Raw genomic sequence first — 24,205 nt, 5'->3', positions numbered from 1 at the left:
TCCAGCAGAGGACGTGGACTGGATCGTGGGGCGACTACGGGGCAACGAGCGGACAGCAGGTGCGAGACGTGCACATTTACTGCGGAACGGGAGAGAGCAATAAAATGGACGCCGAGTGCAGAGCCTTTCCAGGACACGACTTCGAAAAGGAGTAGGGGCGTCGTCGCACACTCGCATGTGCCTTAGTCCCCTAGTGTGGCGGTGCGGTGGCGCGGCGCGGCGCGGGAAACGCCGGCGGAGCACTGAGGCGCGACAGATGGATCAATGCACGCCTCGACTTGGCTCAGCGTCATCCACCTGGAGCAACTCGCACTCGTCGCGCGTAACCTCCCACCCACTCGAGCAACCACCCGGGCGCCGCCCATCATGTCATTCTTTGGCTTCAACACCAACCTCCCCGGGGGCCGCGGCCACCAGCCCAATGCGCCTGGCTTTGGGCAGCACGATGCCTTTGCTGGCTTCAGTGGAGGGGCAGCCGACGACCAAGTGTACGTTGCGCCGCGCCCGCGCGTGCGATTGACCTCTGCTTACCCATGCACAGCATCGACTTCGAGGAGACGTACCAGGGCCTCGGCGGCGCCCTCGATGACGCCGACGATGCCTTCAACGACGACACTTTCGGCGGCGATGGCCCCGCCACGCAGCAGAGCGTGGGCAAGGACTTCGATTTCGCCGGCCAGACCTCGAACGTCTCGAACACGTTGCAGGAGGAGCAGATGCTCTACCAGGCGCGTCAGGGCTTCTCCAGGCCTGCTCCCCAGCAGCAGCAACAGCAGCAGCAGCACCAGCAGCACCAGCAGCAGCAACAGCAACAGCAGCACCAGCAACAGCAGCACCAGCACCAGCAGTACCGCCAGTCGGCCCCCCAAGCCTCCAAGCCCAACAGGACTGGCTACGAAGGCTACAAGGATCCCGAGTACATTCCTCGACTGGAGGCACGCGCCGACATCTGGGGTCTAAAGCCAAAGGAGCCTGCTGCTCAGCGTCACCAGCAGCCTCAGCCTCAGCAGGACCCTGCTCCGTACTCCAGCAGCCCCGCCCAGCCATCTGCTGCCTCGAGGAAGGTCATGAGCGTCGACGAGATCGAGGCTATGATGCGCGGGCAGAGCATTGGCAACGACGCTCGAGGCACACCCCCGGTGCAGCCGCCTCCCGGCATGGGCTACCCGCAACAGTTCCCTCAGCAGCACCAGCAGCAGTTCTTCCAGGGCCAGCCACCTTTCCCCGGCATGCCTCCCATGCAGGGCATGCCGCCTGGAATGCCACCTGGTTTCCCTGGCCAGCATGGCGGCCCGCAGATCCTGCAGCGCCCTCAGCAACAGCAGTACCAGCAGCCACCGCCCCAGCAGTTCCAGCAGAGGCAAGGCGTGCCCCAGCAGCAACAGCAGTTCCACGCTGAGCTTCCCGGTCAATCTGCACAGACGCCGACTCAGCAGCCTACTATTCTGCAGCGCCAAAAGCCAGAGCCCGCCGCTCAGCAACAGAGAGGCGCCTCGCCTGCTGCTCAACCGCAAGGCCCGCCGCCGACCCAGCCTCGCCAGATCCTACAAAACCCCAACCGTCTGTCTGGTCAGGGCCAGCCCATGGCTCAGCATGATCAGCCTGCGCAAAGACAGACGGCTGGCAGCGCTCCTGGGCAACACAACAGAGGCCCCTCGTTCCCAATAATCACCCACCCAGAACAGCTGCTCAACCTGTCCGAGGCTGACCGTGCAGCTTTCCTCGAGGAGGATGCTAAACGTGCGAAGCGCAACCACAAGATTGCACAGCTGGCCAAGGACAATGGTCTGATGACACCCCAGGACAAGAACTTCATCACCCGCATCCAGCTGCAGCAGCTCATGACGGCAACCGGCAACCTCGATGAGAGGGGTCCGGAGGCCGCCATTGCTGAGGACTTTTACTACCAGGTCTTTAGCCAGATTCGAGGTGCTCCTCGCCAGAACCCTCAGCAGCCAGCCAATCAGTTTGCCCAAACCTACCTCTTCCAGACCAACAACAGGTTCGGCAACCGAAGGCATGGCCGCGGTGGTGACAACCACATGCAGCGTATGGAGCAGCAGATCCAGCGCGCAGTTGAGGCCGCAAAGGCCAGGCCTAAGGCGAAGCAGCTCGTCGTCGAGGGCAGCCTGGGCAAGATTGCGTTCAGCAACTCGAAGACGCCGCGACCGCTTCTCAACATCAAGCGTCCAGAGACAGGCGATAAGCCCAAGCCCAAGACCTCGATCGCCGACCGCAAAGACGCGCTGCGCAACATCGAGAACATCTACCTCACCCTGATGCAGATGGAGGATCACGAGCGAACTATGCCACCGCCCGTCAACGAGGGTAGCGACCCTGAGGCCATCCAGGCACACATGGAGTGGCGCTCTAAGATCGAGGCTCTGCACGCAAAGCTCTGGAAGGTGACCAAAATCATGGAGCCCATCAACCCTCATGCGCAGGCACAGCATCCCTTCATTCAGATCTTGTCGCACGCCAAGGGTAAGAAGGTCATTCCTCGTCTCTTCCGCCACATCGATGAGCAGGAGCGTATCACAGTAGTCACTATGATTGTCGTTCACCTCGACGGCCTTAACGTGGTCGGCCACGCCATCGCAACACCAGACGAGCCCTTGAGCCCTGCTATCCGTGAAGAGGTCGAGCTGTTCTCGCAGACTGTGATGCCGCCACTCTTCGCACACATCTCCGAGTCGCCTCTGAACATCATCATTGGTCTCCTTGGACTTATCCTGGACCGCACTAATCTCCACGTTGTCGCACGTACCAAGATTGGCCTGTCTCTCTTGACCATCTTGATCTCTCGCGCTGAGCTCCTCAAGCAGTCGGCTCCCGAGACGGATGCCGGCGACTGGGACCAGTGGACAATCCTCTACAACCGCCTCTTTGACACCATCGAGCCCGTGCTTCCGTACCTGTTCCCTGGCTCCATCAACGACACAGATGATATGTACATCTGGCAGTTCTTGGCTGCTATGGGTGTCGGTGCCAGCCCCGAGCAACAACAGAGGCTGGTTATCGGTGTCAAGGACCGCGTCATGGAGACCGTCTCCGTCAGCAAGGCGTTGCCTGCGGAAATGGCTGGAGCTCGCCTGGGCAACGTGAACCTGTTCATGAGGGCCATCGGTCTCGACGTCGAGCTGCTCGGTTGAAGCGGTTGCAGCACCTAGCGGCTCAAATCCCTCAGCTTAGCCGAGCCGCTGCATATTGCACGCTCTCAATGTCGAAAGCATGGCGACCAGGTAGCCACGCCTCTCGCTGCAGTCTCAATGACATGTTGCAGCACTTCACCGATGACTGCTATGTTAGCAGGCAGCCAATGAGGGTTGAAGGAGGCAGGCATGCATTCAGTTGTCGAATGCATGTCCACACAGTACTCCCCTACTTATAAAGGATGCTGATCACCCTGAAGTGGCCCAGGGATTTGTTGCATTTAGATAGACATTCAAAAGCCAAGTTCGTCAGCACTCAATTCAAGCATTGTTTTCCCGCACCGCACTCAATTCAAGCATTGTTTTCCCGCACCGCCTTCATGCCTTCTGTGATACCCGTTCCCTCGCACCCGGCGCCACACAATGCCACGCTGACAACCGCAATCTCACGAGCCACCCACCAACACCCAGCGCCTCCCACCCAGCTGCGAAACAGCCTCACGCGGTTTACGCCCCATCCGAAACCTCACTCCTGGTCTTCCAGGCTCCAATCCCATCCCCAGCGCCAACACCATCACACAGACAATCAAACAGCACTGCGTCTAGGTGTGTGGCTGGCGCGGTGTTTCTCGCAGCCGGCCGTCAGGAACAGAGTGGTCCCGCGATACGCGTTTCGAGTGCGGCGGTGCCTGGGACGCGAGGGCTAAGCTTTGGCATGGTGCTTGTCAAGAGCCCTGGAGAATGCCCCTGCGCAGGCCCTGCACAGGGGGCGCTGCGGTCGCGAACGGGACCGGTGCTGTGAGCTGCGAGATTGAGCTGGACTGCCTGGGGGCTTTACCTCGTACTCCTATGGCGGCTTTACTCCCAAGCGTCTCGCACCCACTAGCAGCAACGGAGGCGACCAGGGCGGCGGCGACTCACAACCACCGACTGCGGCTGTCGACGACCGACCCCATCTCGGCCGTTTCAGAACCGCGACAGCCTTCCACACGGATCGGCGCAGCTCGCCAGGGGCTTGGCATTGCGAAACACTGCACCTTAGCCTCGTCAAGCCTTGATGTTCATGCGTACCGCATCGGGGCCTTTTGCAGCGCGTCGTAAGCCGCTACGAGATGTGGCTGGGAGCGCCTGCGTACGAAAAGACGCAGCACGTAAATGGGCAGCACTGTGGGGAACACATCGCTAACGAGAGAGGGGACTCGTCAGCCCGAACGCACGCTCAGCCCATGTCCTCTCGTCGCCGTCTCGAAGAAGGATCTTGCGACGGTGACGGCATTCGCAGGTGCCGCGGACCTGAAACGCTCTCGCTAGAGTCCGCGACCCATGTACGCGCGCTAGTTCCCTCCACATTTCCTCAACACCACCGCACAAGCTCAGGCAGTACGCGTAAGAGCTCCACGGGATATCGATAACTGGCCGGCAACTGTCAGACATGCTTCTCGGCCAATGATCTTTTGCGCTTTGAGCCTCTTAGTCTGCATGTGGCAGAAAACTAGCTGCGTTAGGACGGCTTCCAGACTCTGTGCCTGAGTCCTGACAGCAACTGGGCTTGATCCCCACATGGATCACCACGCATGTGGTACACGCAGCACTTGATCTGCTGCGGCAGGAATTTCACTCGTGTCTTGAGGCAATGCTTAGCGCCGCCAACCGGTTCTTGACCTTTATGAGTTTCATCGGATTCTCAGGTTTACATTGCAACGGTCCTTACTTGTTTCGACGACCTTCTTTAAAAGAAACCTCATCACCAGTTGCTTATGCGCTGTGTGGACTTCCCATCATCAGGCCGAGCCTTTGATCTATTCTTTCCATCTAGTTGTTGTGCTTTAAATTCATTCCTTCGGTATATTCAACAGACCATTTCCATTCTTTAAACGAAAGGATCATTCGTCGCTGCTGCCGGTCAGCCTTCATACAAACAACATGCCTTCATCACGCCTCTTTTTCGTGTTCGCTCTTCTGGCAGCCCTCGCGCTCGCCGCACCATCGCAAGTTCGCAGAAACGGTCTCGCGAAACGCTCCTTCAAGGTCCCACGCCAGTTGAACAAGGCTCACCCGACTGGACCCAATGGCGCTGCTGCTATGAGGAAGGTGTTCAGGAAGTACAACTTCGTTGTCAAGGAGGACTTCGCAGGATACAACAGGCAGGCAGCTACCAACTCGACTGGCGGTAAACAGACCGGAACCGTTGCCGCCAACCCTGGGAACAACGCTGCTCTTTTCCTTTCTCCTGTCAATGTTGGTGGTCAGATGCTGAACTTGGACTTTGACTCTGGCTCCTCTGATCTGTAAGTGCATATGCCGACTTTTCCAGCTCAATCGCTCATGTCTTCTAGGTGGATGTTCAGCACTGAGCTTGGTGCTGCGACCATCGGTCAGCACTCAGCCTTCGATGCCTCCAAATCGACTACCTTCAAGAATACCACGGGTTCTGCGTGGAAGATCTCCTACGGTGACGGCTCTGGTGCTTCTGGAACCGTTGGCACAGACACTGTTACTATCGGTGGAGTAAAGGTTGTAGGCCAGACCGTTGAGTTGGCCAATGCGGTCTCGCAGTCTTTCGTCCAAGACACCAATACCGATGGTCTCGTTGGTCTTGCTTTCTCCAAGCTCAATACTGTCAACGACGGTACCAAGAAGACTCCCCAGAAGACCTTCTTCGACAACGTCATGCCCGACCTCCCCATGCCCGTCTTCACTGCCGACCTTAACCCCGATGGCACCGGCGTTTACGAGTTTGGCAAAATCGACTCTACCAAGTTCACGGGCCAGATGGCTTGGATTCCTGTCAAGGCTGAGACCGGTTTCTGGCAATTTCCCTCCACCAAGTTCGCGGTTGGTGATCAGGTCGTGCAGAACCCAACGGGCTCTGACGCCATTGCCGACACTGGCACATCTCTGCTCCTCGTCGACCAGAAGGTCGCTGAAGCGTACTACTCCAAGGTCCAAGGCGCCCAGCTCAACGCTCAGGTCGGTGGCTTCATCTACCCATGTGCTTCTAAGCTCCCCGACATGTCCGTTGCTATCGGCGACACCTACATGGCCAAGATCCCCGGAAACCAGATCACCTTCGCCACCGTCGACAAGGCCAACACCACCTGCTTCGGCGGCGTGCAGGGCAACCAGGGCGCCGGCCTCCAGATCTACGGCGACGTCATGTTCAGGTCCCAGCTTGTTGCTTTCAACGGCGGCAACCAGTCGCTCGGCTTCGGCCAGAAGCCTACCAAGTAGACATAGAAACCTACTCCGCCACTGATCTGCTTGAGCGCTTGTTGATAGATAAGACGTGGACGTATACTGGTCTGTACATAATGTTAAGTTCCCTGGATCGACAATGATGGGTTGGGATACGGGATTCGATATGCATCACGGCCTACCAAACGAAATCACTGCATGCAAACGCAGCATAGATAGCGAGTAGATCGACTGTCAACTATGAAATCCCTCTTCCAAGTTTGCGTGCGCATTGCACTCGGTGTTGTTGTTGCCTCCGCAGGTCCTTGTGCAGGTCGTCTCAATCCCCGTCCGAGACAAGCCTTGAAACATCCGGAACTCAAGACTCGTCGGAGATATAAGCTTTTTCAACCCTATGTAAGGTGGCATCTGTGTCAGGCCCGGAGTAGTGCTAATCCGCTCTCGGCCTGCTACATAGCGCAGAGTTACACCTACTGTTCACAAGCACGTGATGACGCGCGCTGGCGTGGGTAGGAAGGAGCGACATCGCGCCACCCTTGCTCTACAACCTGACACATGAACAGTCTGTCGTCAGCAATCGCTCGTCGCGCCTTGACCCAATATATTTCGATCAGAAAATCGCGATGGAGCTAGAGCTAGACCTCCCCTTTTCCGCGCCGGAGCCTGTCGTCGAAGAGCCCAGCGTCCTCGAGTACGCGCGAGAGCAGGGGATTTGCGTCGACTACACGACAGAGCTACCACAATTGCTTGACACATGTCTATCGCTCAAAAACGCATTTGATCAAGATCTTCAGGATCATTTTGGAGATGACATCGCGAATGCAACGATTGCTGCGCGTGAGCTACTCAAGGAGCGACTCGCTCTCAACATGGAAGCAGCGTTCCTGCTGAAGACTGTTCTGACGCTACGAGAGCCACCGAATGATGACGCACTGACTGCAGATGCACGACAGACTCGAGATCTGAAGCTCGAGTTGCCGGTCTTGCGAACGGACGCCGAGCTGGATATGCTGCAGTTCGGGACGAGGATCGAGCCCGAGTTCAGAGACCTCAGGACGCGGCTTCCGTCTGAAGACGTTGACGAGGAAAATGATGAGGGCTTGGGCTGGCCGGCCAAGTACGCTGCATATCCAGCGCAATGCGACGTGAAGATCAAGAGCGAGAGGCTTGCGATGACGAGGGATGTGCTCGCGTTCTTGCAAGATGCGGTGAAGGATGAGTTCTCCTCCCAAGACGAGGGAAAACTCATGGCGGAAGAAATAGAGCGCAAAAGTGTAGGTGCGTTCCTCAACGTGAACATGTCTGCTGACAGGTTTAGAATCTGGTACCGCGACATCTGACGCCGCCGCTGCTGCCGCTCTCTCCACCGCTGACGCCTTACGTACCATCTTCGCCGGCAAATCGCCTTCCGCTTGTTCCTGAGAGCAGTGATCCGGTCACAGCGGAAGCGAAGGCTCTCAAGCAGCAGATCATGGCCAGGGACTCCCTCGTACGATACCACTCCGGTAGCAGCGACTCGATGCTACTTGACGTGGCAGATCTGGATGCGCTCTTTGATGCTCACGATGCACAAGCTACGAGCCCACGATTGGCAGATTCTACACCAACTAACCCAAAGTCGAAGCGTAAAGTGGGTGAACTCAGAGTCGAATGCCCGCTCACACCAGAGATGTTGTCAGACTCACCCATGAAGAAGCTCAAGTCGGTGACGTTCTCAGACACGATTCTAGTGGGTCACAGCCTCCAACCATGGCCTGAAGATAATTCTTCCGGCGCATCTGACTCCCTGAGCGCAACAGGGGAGCTGGTTAAAGTGATCGAGCCAACTGCGAAGGAAGCGAACAGAAAAGTGGTCAACGAGCGGTTGACCGGAGCTGACACCGTATCCCGCGTCGATGTTCCGGTCCTTGACTTCACGCTCCCAGTAGCGCCGTGGAACGAGTTCAGCCAATGCAGGGACAAGGAGCGTCGCCGGGGCATCACTGAGTTGGAGGCACAAACGCGATTCCTGCAACGCGTGAAGCGCGACGACTTGAGATCTGCGACCTCATGGCGTGGCGTGTCTGATCTTGATCTGAGCTGGGGATGGTTCGCGTCGCCCTCCCCCACTATCAAGCTCACTGAGAAGCTGCATGGCGAGACGGAGTTCGTCAAGGTTCAAGCTGAGCTCAAGACAGGCTACGTTGCAACAAGTGCGAATGAGGTGTGGAAGAAAGATGGGCTTCGTGTCCTTGATGAGGAAGAAGACGACGAAGAGGATGGGATCGAGCCTGCTGACTTCGAGGAGCCCGACGATGTTGAGGCTATGATCCGGAAGCGGAAACTGGAATTACAAGAGCAAGACGAGTTGATGGAAGCACAGCACAAACGCAGACAAGCCACAGCAGTGCATCCGGAATTTGCCATGCAGGAGCAGCCGCAAGTAGAAGGAGATGGACCTTCTTGCCAGAAAGCCTTGCGAGAGAGCTCGCAAGATCCGCGTACGGCCCACCATAGATCGCCTGGGAGGGAGTCACGACCACTGCCCTTACCTCTATCTCAGCACAAACCAGTTGAAAAGCAGAAGAACGCACCCACCGAGCTTCTGTTCGGTGGCTTCTCGGCATCTACAGCACTGCACAAGTTCATGGAGACGCAGGGCAAAGCCATCATGACTGCAAAAGCTGATGTTCAGACGCACATTCCTGCTACTCCTAACTCTCATATTACATCGGCGCGCAACACTGAGCTGTCTGCCGGGCTGGGTCAATCTGTCGGCGATGCCCAAAGACCAGAATCCATCTCAGAACACTTTTCGCGCCATGTGCCAGAACTCTCTCCTTCGTTTGATCTGCCACCCCACTTCTTGATTATCTCATCGTCTCTCCTCCAACGACGCCCACTCGTAAAGCAAATCGAGTCTCTCCACCCCAAAGTCGAGCTCATTTACCGCGACTATACTCTCCCTCATTCCGCTGCAGTAGAAGCAGACATCATTCTCTCGCCCTCAACCGGTGTCCTGCTCACCAGCCTACAACAGATCAAACAAGCACCGCTTCCCGGCCAAGTAGCACGCTCGCCAGTCAAACAACGCATCGCGGCCCTGCAAGAGCGGTACGAGCGACTCCTTGTCCTGGTCAGTGAGGGCCTGCGAGAAGACTCAGGGCACACCCGACCCGAGGACACGCGGGACACGGAGAGTCTGAGCAGCCTCGAGGTCTTCGCAGCTCAGCTTGCAGGCGATGCAGTCATCCACTATATCCGAGGCGGCGAGCAGACGCTCGCGAGAAGCATTGTGCAGAACATGGCGAAATACGGACTCCCGCATGGCGGGCAGGATATCGGCGATATCAAGCTGCTTGCTGTAGAGACCACCGTGAGTCTCTCACCACGATGTCTCTTCGATTCTGATGCTGACGTGATGTATCGCAGTGGGAAGTCTTTCTCCGCCGTGCTGGTGTCAACCCCTTCGCAGCACAGGTCATAGTCGCTTCTCTCAAAGTACCCACGGTTGTATCGCTGCCCGCATCGTCGTGTGTAATGCGAAAGACTGCGGAGGCTATTGGACTGCCAACTTTCTTACTGATGGAGCGCGAAGATAGGGCGGAGCATTTCCAAGCAATCATGGGTGGGAGGCGGATCCTGGATAGAGTGAGCAGGCTCCTAGATCAGAGGTGGCTGAGCGCGAGCAATGAGTACAGGACGTAGAACCATCTACAAGACGAGGGCGGGGGAGCCGTGTTCATGCCATCGAGGTAACCACATTTTGAACTCGCAGTGCACCGAGAGTTCTAGCACACACGCCAGCCTACTTCGTTGCCATACCGAGACGCCAGCCATACCGCGGTGCCGCATCAGGGCTCCACCTTCATCCTGAGATCCATCGCATCCAGCTCGCTCCTACTGCGTGATGCGTCTGGTGCACAGCATTTGGACGCAGATTCTGACATTGGGATTTGGCGACAGGTTGTTCTTATGGTACATGGTGGCAGCCCTGCGCCTGGCGCTGTCTCGCCCACTGTCAACGACAATGCTCTCACTGCTGTTCTGCCACGCCCCCTGCCAACCGCGCACGCTGCACAGGTGCTCAGTCGTGTGCGCCAAGCGCAGCAAGCCCATGGATCCATGATTCTTTCTTCCGACTCTCTCTTCCATCGCCGTCTCAATCGTTCACACCTAGTATCGCACCCGCGCCAGTTGTCTGTTTCCACAATGCCTCACCCGTCGCCCGGTCTTCACCCACCGTCGCTGCGCTCCAGAAAACCGGGGTCCCGCGCAATCTTGCCCTCGAACTTGGTCCACCACGCCTGGAACGCCTTGAGCGGCACCGTGTCGCCGCTGCCCCAGCTCGTCAGGAAGTCGTAGCAGTTCTTGATGATGCGCTGTGCGAGCACTTTCTGGTCCACATGCGCTTGCCCTTGCCCGTGGACTACCATTGTGCCCGCAGCTGCACCTGCGCCTGTGCTTGCTTCCAGCGCGCTCTTTTGCTCCAGCGCCGCCGCAACCTGCGCCGCAGGCTCGAGGCTAATGCCCAGCGCCAGCGCCGCGCTCGCGCCCTCGTTGACCATTGCGTCGCCGCCCGCGCCCGCGCCTGCGCTCCGGACCTTGAATATCGCGCTCGGCTTCTCGTTCGCGATGGCGCCCAGCAGGCTGAATTCACTGCGCCCGGGCAGCTGCGCGTACACAGCGGCCGCGGTGCCGTCGGGCAGCGCGGCGCCCGGGAGCAGGAACACGACGATGTGCGAGAACGACGGTTGCGCGGGGATCTGGTAGGCGAGCTGTGTTGGGGAAACGACTTGTGCGTCTGTGAGTATGGGGCGGCCCGAGATAATGACGCCGAAGGTTGACATTTTGGGCCCTGTTGGGGGATTTGCGAGGGTGCGTTAAGGGCGGCGGCAGAGTGCGTGGAGAGACATTTGGTGGGGGGTGCGAGGTGTGCGCTGCTGTGAGATTTGAGGATGCTCTGTGCGAGGTGGGCGATGCGTGAAGCTTCGAGGGCTTTCTCGGCGCAAGCTCGGAGTACTCTGTACCCCGCCAACCGAAGCACGGGAATGATTGCATGGTGGTGTGATGAGCGATGCGTCGAGTGTTGCAGCTGAGCGGCATGGAGCATTGTTTGACGAAAGTGGGAATGGTGGTGAAGTATGCAATATCTTTGATTGTACTATCTGTCTCTCCCTAGCCGCTCCGCGTAGTCGTCAATGAGCTCGTATGCTGGTCTGAACTTCGGTGTCGATGTGCCATTCGCTTTGCTCACTTGAGGTATTTGACTCGCCGAAGCTTGTCGTGCGAGCTTGGGGTTCGGGTGGGTGTCCGTAGTTCCGCCCAAGGATGTGTATCCGCGGTCGTAAAGAGGACAGTAGGGTATGTTCAGGTATCGTATGAACTACTTTAATTAGCAGGAGTGCAGAGAAGAGGGCATGGTTGCGCTTACTGTCCAAATATCTACGTAATGCCAGTCTATGACTGGGTGTACCCGCACAAAGGCAGGCCACCCCTTGTCCGTGGGATCGAAGTGCTTCAAGTGCTCGCCGTGCGGATCTGTTCGCCGTGTCCCTACTAATATGGCCTTGACAGATGGTGTGTCGCGCAGGTAATCGGTGAAGGCCTCCTTCATAGGCTTAGCGTATTCAAGAAGAGATAGTGAATAAGTCTCAATGCTCGTTGCCACGAACTCTTCCACCTCTTTGAAGGGATGCTTGTCCTGTATGTAGACACATTGTACCGCAGAATCGATATTTGATGAGGGGGTCGAGGAGATGAGCCCGCGTTTGTGCAGAGCGCAGAGATACAATATCAACAGCACAAGGCAGTCTTTCCCACCATTGTATGCGAGAGACAGCTCGGGAAGACTGGGGGAGTTGTCAGTACTTCACGGACTGTGCCACCAAACCCCACCCCCAGCACGGGCGCCTACCTGTACTGCTCCAATGCCTTCTCTATCACATCCAGCGCTATACGTGTCTGCTTCTGCACGCTCTTCACGCGGTCCGACACATCCTTCGCGCCCAGGAACGCGTCTATACGGTCATGTATCCGCGCGCATTGCTCCGGAAACGGCCGCGGGGTATCGGAGACGAGGGGCTCTTCAAATCCAAGAGATGTGTGGTTCATTGCAGGAGCTGCGCCAGACTCGACATGAGCAGCGGGAGTCTGCAATTACGAAAGGCAAAGTGGCGTCGATGCAGACACGGTTCAAGACATGGCATTGATGCGGGTGTCCGCTCTGACAGGAGCCGCAGAGTGGAGGTGCATGCTTGGTGGATAAGCGGCCTCGGTAACTCGGAAACGGGCAAGCGCGACCGGACTCTTGGCGGTCAGGGTCACATTGGTCTGGAGCCGCAAGCATCAGTAGTGTGCTTCGCCGCCAGCTCCGTTGAAGTCCTGGAGCACGTCAACATTTGCGTTAAGGAATCGCCTCGTCACGAGCGAGGCGGCGACGTGATCCGGCCGCAGTAATGACAGAGACCATTGGTCAATGACCAAAAGACGCGGTCCTACTGGCTGAGGCTGCGCTGTGGAGGTTCGCGAGACCCTGGAGAGATGCACTAAGAATGGCGTGCTCAATCATCGGCATCTTTTCGAAAAATATGCCCCATGGGTTGCCGCCGCCGCCCATGAGGACCATCGGCGACGACCCGATTTCACCATCTACTTGATCTCCTCTCCCCCATAGACAATCCCTTCACTGCCTTCAGACACTGTGTTGTTGCAGTCACAATGGGTTCCATTTCGACTGCTGGCGAGGCTGGTATGTCCACCCCGCGCTCACCACCCCACCACTCTGTTGCACCCCGGCGATATCGGCTGCAATGGACTCTGGGGCAACATTACGAATGAACGCATGCTGACTCGTCCCAGTCGCCCGCATCGCACATTTGGCCTCCGATGTGATTGTGTCGGTTGTGCCTTCGCTGAAGGAGGACTCCGATTTCTCTCAGGCGCTGCGCTCGTTGCAGCTGAGCAACGCGCCTTCCGTTGTTGCTAAGCAGCAGCCAGAGGTATGTCGCCACCAGACAACAAAAGTGGCAACACATCTAATGCCTGCCAGGTCATTTCTGTTCGCCAGAATGCAGACCCTCTTCTTTCAGTCTTCCAGCCAATTCGCTCTGGCAAGCTCACCAGTGTCACCACCGCCTCCTCGATACTGGTGAAGTCGATACCGCATCTCTATAAGCTCGCACAATATCCCGTCGTTCTCCACGTCTCTGTGCAGCCCGCTGGCTTCCCAGACTTCTCTGATATCACATCCATCAGGCAGTCTGGCTTCACATTCCTGCAGTCCGAGACGCTGCAGGAGGCACAGGACATTGCCCTCACCGCGCATGCCCTGGCAATCAAATCTGGCAAGGGTGTGATTCATTTCTTCGACCCGAGCGCCTCTGCTTTCAAGAAGTCAATTGCACAGGAGGATGCTCAGCTGCTCGGCCGCGTCATTGACCTTGACGCCGCTGCGGCTTTCCAGCACACAAAGTCTGAGGAGACTTCTCTGTACGCCGACGATGGCAGGAGTGCTACCGTATCCTTCGCTCGTAGCTCGACAAACCCCCGAGACACACAGGCTGCTCCCCTGAGCTCCTCAGAGCTTCGATCCATTCCGGTATCGGAGAGGAACAGCCAGCGCGCCGACTCCTCCGCTGGCTCATCACAACGTGACACCAGCCAGAGCGGCGCATCGGTCTCTTCTGCGACCACAGTCGAGTCCCTGATCTCGAAGCCTGTCTCATCTGAGGACATCTACCGATTTGCCTCGCAGATCTGGGAGACCATTAAGGAGTCTACAGGACGTGCCTACGATGCATTCTCATACACCGGCTCTGGCAATGAGGAGGCTGCTATCTTCCTCTTCGGTGCTGATTCTGGCATTTTCGCCACTGAGCTTGACTCTGCGGACGACTCGGAGCCTTACGTGAACGCTGGCCTGATCAGCGCCAGGATGTACCGCCCCTGGCTGGGTGCTTCTCTTGCTCCACTGCTCCCCAAATCTATCAAGAAGATTGCAGTCCTCGAGCAAGTTCGTCGCAAGACCACCAAGTGGGGCCCCGTCCTCCTTGACTTGCTGATGTCGTTGAAGTCGGCTGGTGGCTTATCGCCAACCGTTGTTGGCTACCAGCTGGGGTACATTGACGAGAAGACTGTTTCGCAGGCTCTGCGCGGCGTATGGCAAAATCTCACAAGTGATACACCTCTTCAGAACCTCCAGATCGGTAACATGGATGGCCCAAAAGCTGAGCCGGCGAACCTCGAGAAGCCTGCCCTCGAGAATGCCTATGTCAAGATCTTGGATCAGGTTTTCGGCGACAAGCTTCACGTCGCCAACCAGCTTGGTGCTCAGAATGCCGGTATTTCGAACGAGATCTCAGCAAGCCCCGAGTACGGATTCGGATCGCTTATCGCGCGCAAGGAGCACAGGAAGCGACTCGTCGACGAGGTTGCAGCCGCATCCAAGAGCAACGACTTCATCACAAACGCACCTAAGGAGTGGCTGTCCAAGTGGGCGCTCAGTGCCAACAACGCTGTTGAAGCCAACGATCTTGCTCCTGAGGTCATTGCACGCTTGAGCACCGATGGTTCAGCCGCTGCCAGCAAGTTCCTCGAGTCCAAGAAGCTGTTCTACCAGGAGTCATCCTGGTTGGTCGGCTCTGATGCCTGGGCCTACGATCTTGGCAACTCTGGTGTCCACCACGTTCTGGAGGCTGGCGAGAATGTCAACATGCTCATCATCGACTCCACTCCCTACTCCGAGCGCGCCGCCGCCGACTCTGTCCGCAGGAAGAAGGACATTGGTCTGTATGCTATGAACTTTGGCAACGCCTACGTTGCCTCAGTCGCTGTGTACAGCTCCTACACTCAGGTCTTGGAGGCCATGATTGAGGCCGATAAGTTCGATGGTCCTTCCGTCGTTCTTGCTTACCTGCCCTACGAGAAGGAGAACGATTCTCCTTTGACCGTTCTGCAGGAGACCAAGAAGGCCGTTGACCTTGGCTACTGGCCATTGTACCGCTGGGATCCTAAGGGCGACGAGAGGGGTGAGCCCAACTTCCAGCTTGATTCCGAGAGGATCAAGAAGGAGCTTGAGGAGTTCCTTGCTCGCGACAACTACATGTCTCAGGTCATGAAGAGGCACCCTCAGCTCGCCTCCAACGTCTCTGGTAACTTCGGTACTGAGATTAGGCAGCTGCAAAAGCGCAAGGCCAAGGACGCCTACAGCCAGCTTCTCGACGGCCTTGCTGGTGACCCCTTAACCATTCTCTTCGCTTCCGACAACGGTAATGCTGAGAAGCTCTCGAAGCGTCTGGGCAACCGCGGTAAGGCGCGAGGCCTCAAGACCATGGTCATGGCCATGGACGACTTTCCTCTTGAGGATCTTCCCAATGAGCAGAATGTTGTCTTCGTTACCAGTGTCGCCGGTCAGGGTGAGTTCCCTCAGAACGGCCGTGTCACCTGGGAGACCATCAAGGATTCCACCGACTTGGACCTCGCCACTGTCAGCTTCTCCACATTTGGTCTTGGTGACAGCCACTACTGGCCTCGCAAGGAGGACAAGATCTACTATAATAAGCCTGCCAAGGACCTGCACGCCCGTCTCCTCACTCTCGGTGGCAAGGAGCTCGCACCTGTTGGTCTTGGTGATGACCAGGACCCCGATACATATGAGACGGCATACCAGGAGTGGGAGCCCAAGCTCTGGCAGTCGCTCGGCGTCGACAACGTCGAGGGTCTCCCTGAGGAGCCTCCGCCAATCACCAATGAGGACATGAAGGCTGCTTCGAATTTCCTCCGTGGTACCATCGAGGAGGGTCTCGCAGACACATCGACTGGCGCCATCTCTGCCAGCGACCAGCAGCTCACCAAGTTCCACGGTACCTACATGCAGGACGACCGTGATCTTCGTGACGAGCGCAAGGCTCAGGGTCTTGAGCCAGCCTACTCGTTCATGATCCGATGCAGACTTGCTAGTGGTGTCGCTACCCCCAAGCAGTGGTTGCAGATGGACGAGATTAGCACTAAGCTTGGAAACGAGACCATGAAGCTGACCACGCGTCAAACATTCCAGTTCCACGGTATTGTCAAGGGCAAGCTCAAGCCAGCCATGCAAGCCATCAACAAATCTTTAATGACTACCATTGCCGCTTGCGGTGACGTTAACCGCAACGTCATGTGCAGTTCTCTGCCTACGCATTCCAGCTACCACGCCCAGGTTCACGCCATATCTCAGAAGATCAGCGATCACCTACTCCCCAACACCAGCGCTTATCACGAGATCTGGCTCGAGGATGACGAGACAAAGGAGAAGCGCAAGGTTGCCGGTGAGGCTATTCAAGACCACGAGCCTCTTTACGGTCCCCTATACCTGCCTAGGAAGTTCAAGATCACCATCGCTATTCCTCCACATAACGACACCGATGTCTACGCTCACGACGTCGGTCTGATCGCTATCAAGGGCGCTGACGGCAACCTTGTCGGTTTCAACATCCTTGCTGGTGGTGGTATGGGTGTCACACACAATAACAAAAAGACGTACCCCCGTACTGGTAGCATGTTCGGTTACGTTCCCACAGATCAGGCCCATATTGTCTGCGAAAAGATCATGTTGGTGCAGCGTGACCATGGTGACCGCAAGAACCGCAAGCACGCTCGTCTAAAGTACACTATCGACGACATGGGTGTCGATGTCTTCCGTGGCAAGGTCGAGGAGCTGTGGGGCCAGAAGTTCGCCGACCCGGCGCCTTTCAAGTTCGACAGCAACGTCGATACTTTCGGATGGCAGAAGGATGAGAACGGTCTCAACCACTTCACCCTGTTCATTGAAAACGGCCGCATCGAGGATACTGCCGAGTTCCCCATGAAGACTGGTCTCATCGAGGTCGCCAAGGCACACAAGGGAGAGTTCAGGTTGACTGGTAACCAGCACTTGATCCTGTCCAACGTTCACGACGATGACCTCCCGGCCATGAAGGAGCTTCTCAAGAAGTGGAAGCTTGACAACATCCACTTCTCTGGTATGAGGCTGTCAAGTTCCGCTTGTGTCGCTTTCCCTACTTGCGGTCTTGCCATGGCTGAGTCCGAGCGTTACCTTCCCGTCTTGATCTCTAAGCTTGAGGGCACACTCGAGGAGGCTGGTCTCCGCCAGGACAGCATCGTCATGCGTATGACTGGTTGCCCCAACGGTTGCGCGCGTCCTTGGCTTGCCGAAGTTGCGTTCGTCGGTAAGGCTTACGGCGCGTACAACATGTACCTTGGTGGTGGCTACCACGGCCAGCGCTTGAACAAGCTTTACAGGAGCTCGATCAAGGAGGACGAGATCCTTGAGATTATGCAGCCCATGATCAAGCACTATGCTAAGGAGAGGAATGATGGCGAGCACTTCGGTGACTTTGTCATCAGGAAGGGTTACATCAACGAGACCACACATGGAACCAACTTCCACGAGAATGTAAGTTGATCAAAAACCGCATGCGCAGAGACAAGCTAACAAGACCATAGACTGCGGAAGACGAGTCCGATGGCGAGTAGATTGGTAATTCATGGTCACGATTCACGTTTTCATATAGTTGCATACCACTGCTTCGGGTAGGACCAGGTCCTGCATTGGCGTTGTACTAGCGTTTGTGATTCCTATCAAGATTCGCAAAAGAATCAGAATATAATTTCCCTATTCCATCTCAATCCCTATGATCTTGTTCACATTACGGGCTCAATCTGTCAATCTTCCACTCCCCATCACCATCCTCTTTCTCCACCCACTCATACCTAAACCGATCATGCAACCGACTCGGCCTGCCCTGCCAGAACTCCATAACCTCTGGCACAACCCTTAGGCCGCCCCAAAACTCCGGCACAGGAATCTCATCACGCCCCTCAAACCTCTTCTCCACGTCGTCCACCCTTTTTTCCAGCTCCTCACGCCCCTGCAGCACCTTGCTCTGCTGACTCGCCCACGCGCCAATCCTGCTCCCCCGGATCCGCGTGTCGTAGTACACCTGGCTCTCCTCGCTCGTCAGGCGCTCGACGCGTCCCTCAACGCGGACTTGCCGCTCCAACTCGCGCCACCAGAATGTGAGCGCCGCGTGCGGGTTACTAGCTACATCGGCGGCTTTCCGGGACGTGTCCCAGTTGGAGTAGATGACGAAGCCGCGGCTGTCCAGCTCTTTCATGTAGACCATGCGTGCTGAGACTTTGCCCGAGGGCAGCGAGCACGTGCTCAAGGTTACGGTTTCGGGTTGATAGACGCCGGATTCGGATGCTGAGGAGAACCAGGCGTGAAACTGGTCGGTAGGCGAGGGAAGGAGGTCGCTGCGGTCCAGTGCGCCTTTTGTGTATTGCGTGGCGTGGCCGGGGTCTTCCGAGTTTGAAGTCGGGGCGAAGATCTTCTTGGATGAAGTGTCTGCTGATACTGGGGTTGAGGCGGAGTGGAGCATCTTGCTGATTGGGGGTGTTGATGCTCGCAGAGGTGATGCTGATGGTCGAATAGAGAGGTGTATTGCTTTGCGAGGACGGACGGCGATGCGTCTTAGCATGGGCGTCAACGATCCAGCTGTGATGGTGGAGTTTGATTGCTGCAGGCGAAAATGTTGATGTTAAGATCTAACTGTGGTGTGAATGGTAGAAGTTTCTCGGTGGTGAGTCTTCGAGTTCACGATCGCCAGGAAGTGGGGTGACGTAATCCCTCGTCCTTCAGAACTGGAGGCTATTCAACCAACCCTCACAAGAATGTTACCTTTCGTCAGAGAATGGCCACATGTGAAATGCAATGTTAACATGGCGGGCGCAAGGCTGCCTTTCTCGTCGTAAGGACTTTTAATAGATCAGCCAGTAATTGGCTGTGCTCACGGATGCCCTGCGGATCGAACCCTTCAAGAGTGACAAGTGGCCGTGCTTGTGTGGTAAGGTGCAGTGCAGACATACACTTATGGCGTTGCGTGTGATTTGCGATAAGTGTAATGCGCTTTTCGCGTGTGCGACCGTCGTCGATCCGATTGCTCCATCGGCCGTGTTGGCCGCGCGACACGAGACTACAAGACCCCGCTCGTATCTAGAGTTTAGTGGCCGAGTAGCTGTCGATGCATCAACATCACCTCCACTACTATCGAAAACCACACTTGCTATAGAATTGCAGCCATGGGTACTGCGTCAAAGTCGTATCAGTACAATCTCGGGACCTATCACCGCAAAGTCACCACGTCAAATGCAGAAGCTCAGGTGTGGTTCGACCGAGGTCTGATATGGAGCTATGCATTCCACCATGAAGAATCCGCTCGCTGCTTCGAAAAGGCCATCGCCGAAGATCCTGGCTGCGCGATGGCATACTGGGGCGTGAGTAGAAAACTGGTGCCCCGTTGCGGATTGGAAAGTTGGCTGACACAAGTAGCTGGCCTTCGCCCTGGGCCCTAATTACAACAAACCTTGGGATCTCTTCGACGAAAAGGAGTTGAAAATGACTCTCGAGACCATTGAACATGCACTCACGCAGGCTAAGGACCATGCGCCAAATTCGACAAAGCTTGAACAGGCACTAATTGAGGCGATCCAATCCCGTGTGCCGCAGGGGCTGGAGGAGCATGACTTCAAGGCATGCAACGAGGCTTACGCAAGGTCCATGGAGTCGGTGTACGAGAGATTCTTAGATGATCTTGATGTCACAGCTTTGTTCGCCGACTCCGTGATGAACCTCTCTGCATGGGATCTTTGGGATCTGAAAACTGGAAAGCCGACCCCTGGATCACGCTCCTTGGAAGTCAAAGGGTTCCTGGAGAAGGCACTCGGACATGAAGACGTGTACAAGCACCCTGGTATTCTCCACCTCTACATTCACCTTATGGAGATGAGTTCAACACCGGAAATAGCACTTGTTGCCGCAGATCATCTTCGTAATCTCATTCCTGATGCAGGCCATCTTGTCCACATGCCGAGCCATCTTGACATCCTGGTTGGGGACTACCGACGGGCCATAGCGTCAAACGCTGATGCCTGTTTGGCCGATGAAAAGTATCACAACGAACACGGGGGAGACAATTTCTACTCTTTCTACCGTATGCATGACTACCACTCGCTCATATATGCTGCAATGTTCGCTGGTCAGTCGAAGGTCGCTCTAGAAGCGGTAAATCGGATGGAGCGGTCACTACCGGCTTCTCTCCTCAGCATCGACAGTCCACCCATGGCAGACTGGCTCGAGAACTTCTCCTCAGTGCGTATACACGTACTTGTTAGATTCGGGAGATGGCAGGACCTGCTTTCGTTACCTATTCCAAAAGATAGGGATCTCTATTGCGTGACGATCGCAATGGTCCACTACGGAAAAGGTGTAGCATATGCCGCGACCGGAGACGTCGAGCACGCCCTGAAAGAACGTGTCGCTCTGAAAGAGGCCGTGGAACGCATCCCGTCGTCCCGCATTTGTGGTGACTTCCCCAACAAGTCAAACGTGGTCCTTAAGGTCGGCGAGGCAATGCTCGATGGGGAAATAGCGTATCGGCAGGGCGATTACGACGTTGCGTTTAGCCATCTCGAGGAAGCGATCAAGCGTGACGATGCCCTCACCTACGCGGAACCCTGGCCTGTATGTATTCTCTCTTATGGCTATGGCACAGATCACTAACACCTGCTGAAGTGGATGCAACCAACACGGCACGCATACGCTGCACTCCTCATGGAACAAGGCAGGATCGAGGATGCGGCTGGCGCGTACAAGGCAGATCTAGGGTTCGATGACACCCTACCCAGGGCAAGACAGCATCCGAATAATGTCTGGGCCCTGCATGGATACCACGAGTGCCTCGTCAAGCTCAAACGAGAGGAAGAAGCAGGGATTGTACGTCAACAGCTTCGGTTGGCTGAGGCCATCGCGGATGTCTCCATTCAGGCCAGCTGCTACTGTCGCAATGCTGGCAGCGCCTGAGAAAATCCTTTAGACGGTCTGCTAGCAAGTCATGCACTGGGGGGCTACTGGGTTGCGAGGGGAGCTCTTTGACTCGCAATTAGTCGTTTGAGATTTGTAAGCCACATCTGCCCCTCAATCTATACATTCTCATCATGCGTTGAGAACGTGATGCGATTGATGTCGTTTCGATGTCGTAAACGAGAGCAAACAGGCCATGTTCACGCCCAAGTATTTCTGATAGGTATGATCAGATAGCTGGTCTTCTAGGCCTCGAATAAGCTTTGGACGAATCTCTGAGCGACAGAGCGGACGATTTCGCTCCCATCAGTCCGTATCCGCATCGGTAAGCGCGTCTTTTAGTGTCAAACGTGTCGGTATCCGTACCAATGGCAGTGGCTGGGGAGGTGTAGAGTCCCGCCCGTTCTCCACATGAACATGACTGATGGTGTTTGGCGTTCTCCTGTATCCACTTGCCTTGCCCTGACAGTACTAATGAGCTCGCTTAGCCCTTGGAGGCGGACATCAGATACTAAAAGCGTACTGATCCGCGGGGACGGGTCGATGGTCTGCGGCTCGTTCCCAGCCCTGTCGCCATCCGAGAGTCTCCCAATTGCCGGTTTATGCCATCTCGCATCCGGCTTATTGAGTGCGTGACGGCGTCCAATTAAAGCGTGACAACCGGCATGAAGTCGCAGAAAATTCTGGGACCGAAAAGTTGCCAGACCCGGCCGTCTCCGCGAGCGCCTGCGATGGTCAAAATGTACGGTATGCAGCGTGTCTTCCAGCGACGTGCGGGACAACTCGTTCGTACGGGTACCCAAAATTCCGCAAACCGTCCAAGCCGCCTCGAGGGCTGAGATATTATTGGGATCGGCCATCAACTGTCAGCATGTCAACGAACTGTCGGTGGAGATCGCCAACGGCTTGGGCCGCTTGGATGTTGACCCCGGTCCCTTCTTTCTAAACGACTCGCGCTCCTGAGTAAAACGCCATTGAGGTTGCAGAACAAATTGTGTGCCCAAGCTTAGGCTACATTCGTTTTAGCATTGGGCATTGGCGTATACAGGGCTTATGTGCCGTGTCACCCCTGTCCTGTTGCCATTGGTGTATATTCAGCGTCGAGACTCTAGCCAACCATGGACGGCCCTATTACCCAAACTTTTGGTATTTCCTCCCTCTTTCATTAAGAATCCGGGGTGAACTGAAGTTTGCACGTCGGTGCTATTCATTCAATTGACTTGCCAATATGGTAGAGAACCGAGGACCAGAGCTGCAGGCGGTGTGTTCGGCCATGGTGTCAATATCGTTCATTTCGGTCGTGCTTCGATGCTACGTTAGGTCTCGCATCGTCAAGGCTTTTGGCTGGGATGACTTTTTGATGGTGATTGCTCTTGTAAGTTGGTTCGAATTATTACAACTGACAAGTCAAATACTGACCCTTGTAGCTCTTTCATGTCATGTTCGCAACCTGTGCAATCGGCGGCATTCACTATGGCACTGGACGACATATGAAGGACCTAAGTAACGACAATATTGTAGAAGCTATGCGAGTAAGTGTATCTAACTATTGAGTCTGCAGTAGTATCTGACTTGCGAAAAGTACTGGTGGCTATGCTATGTTGCCTATTGCTGGGCCATGATCTTTTGCAAGCTCTCTATTGGACTCTTCCTCCTACGCATCACCATCAGACCATTACAGAGATGGATTATTTACATCGTCATGGGCCTCACCGTATTTACCGGACTAGTCTTCTTCTTCGTTACCCTCCTACAGTGCAACCCGATGTCATTTTTCTGGGACAAGTTCTCGCAAACCGGCTCGTGCGTCCCCATCGACGTTATCATCGCCCTCACTTTCCTTTACAGTATCATCTCTGTCATTTGCGACTTTACCTTCGCTATCCTACCGATCTTCCTCGTGTGGAACCTGAATATGACGGGCAAGACAAAAGCCCTCTTGGTTCCTATCCTGGGAATGGCGTGCGTAGCTAGTATTGCGGTCCTTTGCCGCATGGCATATGTTATGGACTTCAAGAATCCGGACTTTCTGTGGGCCACTGTCGACATCGCCATCTGGAGCGACACGGAGCAAGCTCTCGGTATCACCGCCGGTAGCCTTGCAACCCTCCGCCCGCTCTACCGACAGCTAGCAGCAAAGCTTGGCATTAGCACAAACGCCGGCGGCGAAAGTGGGAAAGACACACCAAAGTGGTATGGTGGGCCATCTACAGCAAAGGAGTCGAAGAGGAAGAGTCTGTTCAACTTCCGCACCTTGATGCGAACCGAGAAGGGAGGCACAATTAAGGAGAGGGACGATGACTACGGTATGGGAAACCTCCAGCCCATTCGCCTGAGGGACGACCTTGTGGAAGAAAGTCAAGTTGAGAAGAGCGAGAAGGGCTTCCAGACATGGATAGTGTCAGCAGGTGGCAAGAGCTTCGACGAGGAGCACGATGTACCAGCAGTACCGCCCGGGAAGATCACTATGCAGAAGGACGTAGTCCAAGAGTCAGAAAGGCGATCTTTCTGACTGCTACGTAACCGTTACAAAACCTCGATAGAAACAAGAACACGGTACTGAGAAACACAGTATGCTCAGTGTTGGACATATTTTCATTGCGATGATACCCAGATCTGGAACAGGCGTACAGTGAATTATGAATATAGTTACTTAGTCACTCTTCTCTACTCCACCACTTCTACTTCACGTCCTTCGAGCAAGCTCCAGACGTCGAGATAGAGCTCAGCTCATCTTGGACTCGCGCTGTACTTGTTGCGGAGGAACTCCTCGACCTGTGCGTCGGTCGGGCCTTTTGCTGAACTTTCGGGCGCTCTCATGCTTGGAGATCCTGCTTGCGACCGCCTCGATATATCCGTTTGGGCCGAAGGATCAATAGGCTGATGGATCGGCGCTTTTCCCCCAGACTCTTGGGTTCCTTGTTGTTGGGAAACACCATTAGTGGGAATTGCCGCTGCGGCCTCATTTTGCGGTGGC

At 55.8% G+C, this 24,205-nt stretch overlaps 10 protein-coding genes across 10 annotated transcripts; 7 read left to right on the top strand and 3 right to left on the bottom strand.

Moving 5' to 3' along the window:
* Nucleotides 1–366: 366 nt before the first annotated feature.
* M421DRAFT_64360 (uncharacterized protein) lies at nt 367–3,152 on the top strand (the record flags this gene model as incomplete). Its single annotated transcript, XM_033596147.1, has 3 exons — nt 367–488; nt 542–1,269; nt 1,366–3,152. 3 exons carry the CDS (start codon nt 367–369, stop codon nt 3,150–3,152), a joined length of 2,637 nt encoding a protein of 878 aa, XP_033448388.1.
* Nucleotides 3,153–3,273: 121 nt separating this feature from the next.
* M421DRAFT_168488 (uncharacterized protein) lies at nt 3,274–4,096 on the top strand. Its single transcript, XM_033587751.1, has one exon. The coding sequence runs from the start codon at nt 3,395–3,397 to the stop codon at nt 3,857–3,859; it is 465 nt and encodes a 154-aa protein (XP_033448387.1). The 5' UTR covers nt 3,274–3,394; the 3' UTR covers nt 3,860–4,096.
* Nucleotides 4,097–5,075: 979 nt separating this feature from the next.
* M421DRAFT_64400 (aspergillopepsin A precursor) lies at nt 5,076–6,383 on the top strand (the record flags this gene model as incomplete). The annotated part of the gene is made up of 2 exons (XM_033596153.1): nt 5,076–5,440; nt 5,489–6,383. The coding sequence occupies 2 exons, from the start codon at nt 5,076–5,078 to the stop codon at nt 6,381–6,383; spliced, it is 1,260 nt and encodes a 419-aa protein (XP_033448386.1).
* Nucleotides 6,384–7,818: 1,435 nt separating this feature from the next.
* Nucleotides 7,819–10,034, top strand: M421DRAFT_64112 (uncharacterized protein; the record flags this gene model as incomplete). Its single annotated transcript, XM_033596119.1, has 4 exons — nt 7,819–8,733; nt 8,797–9,099; nt 9,238–9,702; nt 9,759–10,034. The coding sequence occupies 4 exons, from the start codon at nt 7,819–7,821 to the stop codon at nt 10,032–10,034; spliced, it is 1,959 nt and encodes a 652-aa protein (XP_033448385.1).
* A 527-nt stretch (nt 10,035–10,561) lies between these two features.
* On the bottom strand, nt 10,562–11,176 carry M421DRAFT_64252 (DUF775-domain-containing protein; the record flags this gene model as incomplete). The annotated part of the gene is made up of 1 exon (XM_033596137.1): nt 10,562–11,176. The coding sequence occupies one exon, from the start codon at nt 11,174–11,176 to the stop codon at nt 10,562–10,564; it is 615 nt and encodes a 204-aa protein (XP_033448384.1).
* Nucleotides 11,177–11,490: 314 nt separating this feature from the next.
* On the bottom strand, nt 11,491–12,440 carry M421DRAFT_63672 (adenine nucleotide alpha hydrolases-like protein; the record flags this gene model as incomplete). Its single annotated transcript, XM_033596075.1, has 3 exons — nt 11,491–11,712; nt 11,761–12,178; nt 12,244–12,440. The coding sequence occupies 3 exons, from the start codon at nt 12,438–12,440 to the stop codon at nt 11,491–11,493; spliced, it is 837 nt and encodes a 278-aa protein (XP_033448383.1).
* A 606-nt stretch (nt 12,441–13,046) lies between these two features.
* On the top strand, nt 13,047–17,843 carry M421DRAFT_63997 (thiamine diphosphate-binding protein; the record flags this gene model as incomplete). Its single annotated transcript, XM_033596106.1, has 4 exons — nt 13,047–13,077; nt 13,188–13,327; nt 13,378–17,763; nt 17,814–17,843. 4 exons carry the CDS (start codon nt 13,047–13,049, stop codon nt 17,841–17,843), a joined length of 4,587 nt encoding a protein of 1,528 aa, XP_033448382.1.
* Nucleotides 17,844–17,913: 70 nt separating this feature from the next.
* Nucleotides 17,914–19,261, bottom strand: M421DRAFT_421314 (pyridoxamine 5'-phosphate oxidase). Its single transcript, XM_033592790.1, has one exon. The coding sequence runs from the start codon at nt 18,845–18,847 to the stop codon at nt 18,017–18,019; it is 831 nt and encodes a 276-aa protein (XP_033448381.1). The 5' UTR covers nt 18,848–19,261; the 3' UTR covers nt 17,914–18,016.
* Nucleotides 19,262–19,328: 67 nt separating this feature from the next.
* On the top strand, nt 19,329–21,518 carry M421DRAFT_421313 (uncharacterized protein). The gene is made up of 3 exons (XM_033592789.1): nt 19,329–19,643; nt 19,699–20,889; nt 20,941–21,518. The coding sequence occupies exons 1-3, from the start codon at nt 19,449–19,451 to the stop codon at nt 21,226–21,228; spliced, it is 1,674 nt and encodes a 557-aa protein (XP_033448380.1). The 5' UTR covers nt 19,329–19,448; the 3' UTR covers nt 21,229–21,518.
* Nucleotides 21,519–22,214: 696 nt separating this feature from the next.
* M421DRAFT_421312 (uncharacterized protein) lies at nt 22,215–23,785 on the top strand. The gene is made up of 3 exons (XM_033592788.1): nt 22,215–22,603; nt 22,656–22,760; nt 22,811–23,785. The coding sequence occupies exons 1-3, from the start codon at nt 22,457–22,459 to the stop codon at nt 23,738–23,740; spliced, it is 1,182 nt and encodes a 393-aa protein (XP_033448379.1). The 5' UTR covers nt 22,215–22,456; the 3' UTR covers nt 23,741–23,785.
* Nucleotides 23,786–24,205: the final 420 nt, after the last annotated feature.

The sequence above is a fragment of the Didymella exigua genome (assembly GCF_010094145.1).
Source record: "Didymella exigua CBS 183.55 unplaced genomic scaffold M421scaffold_15, whole genome shotgun sequence".
Taxonomy (NCBI): Eukaryota; Fungi; Ascomycota; class Dothideomycetes; order Pleosporales; family Didymellaceae; genus Didymella; species Didymella exigua.
Note: the sequence above shows the minus strand (reverse complement) of the source record. Positions and strands in the feature narration are given on the sequence as shown.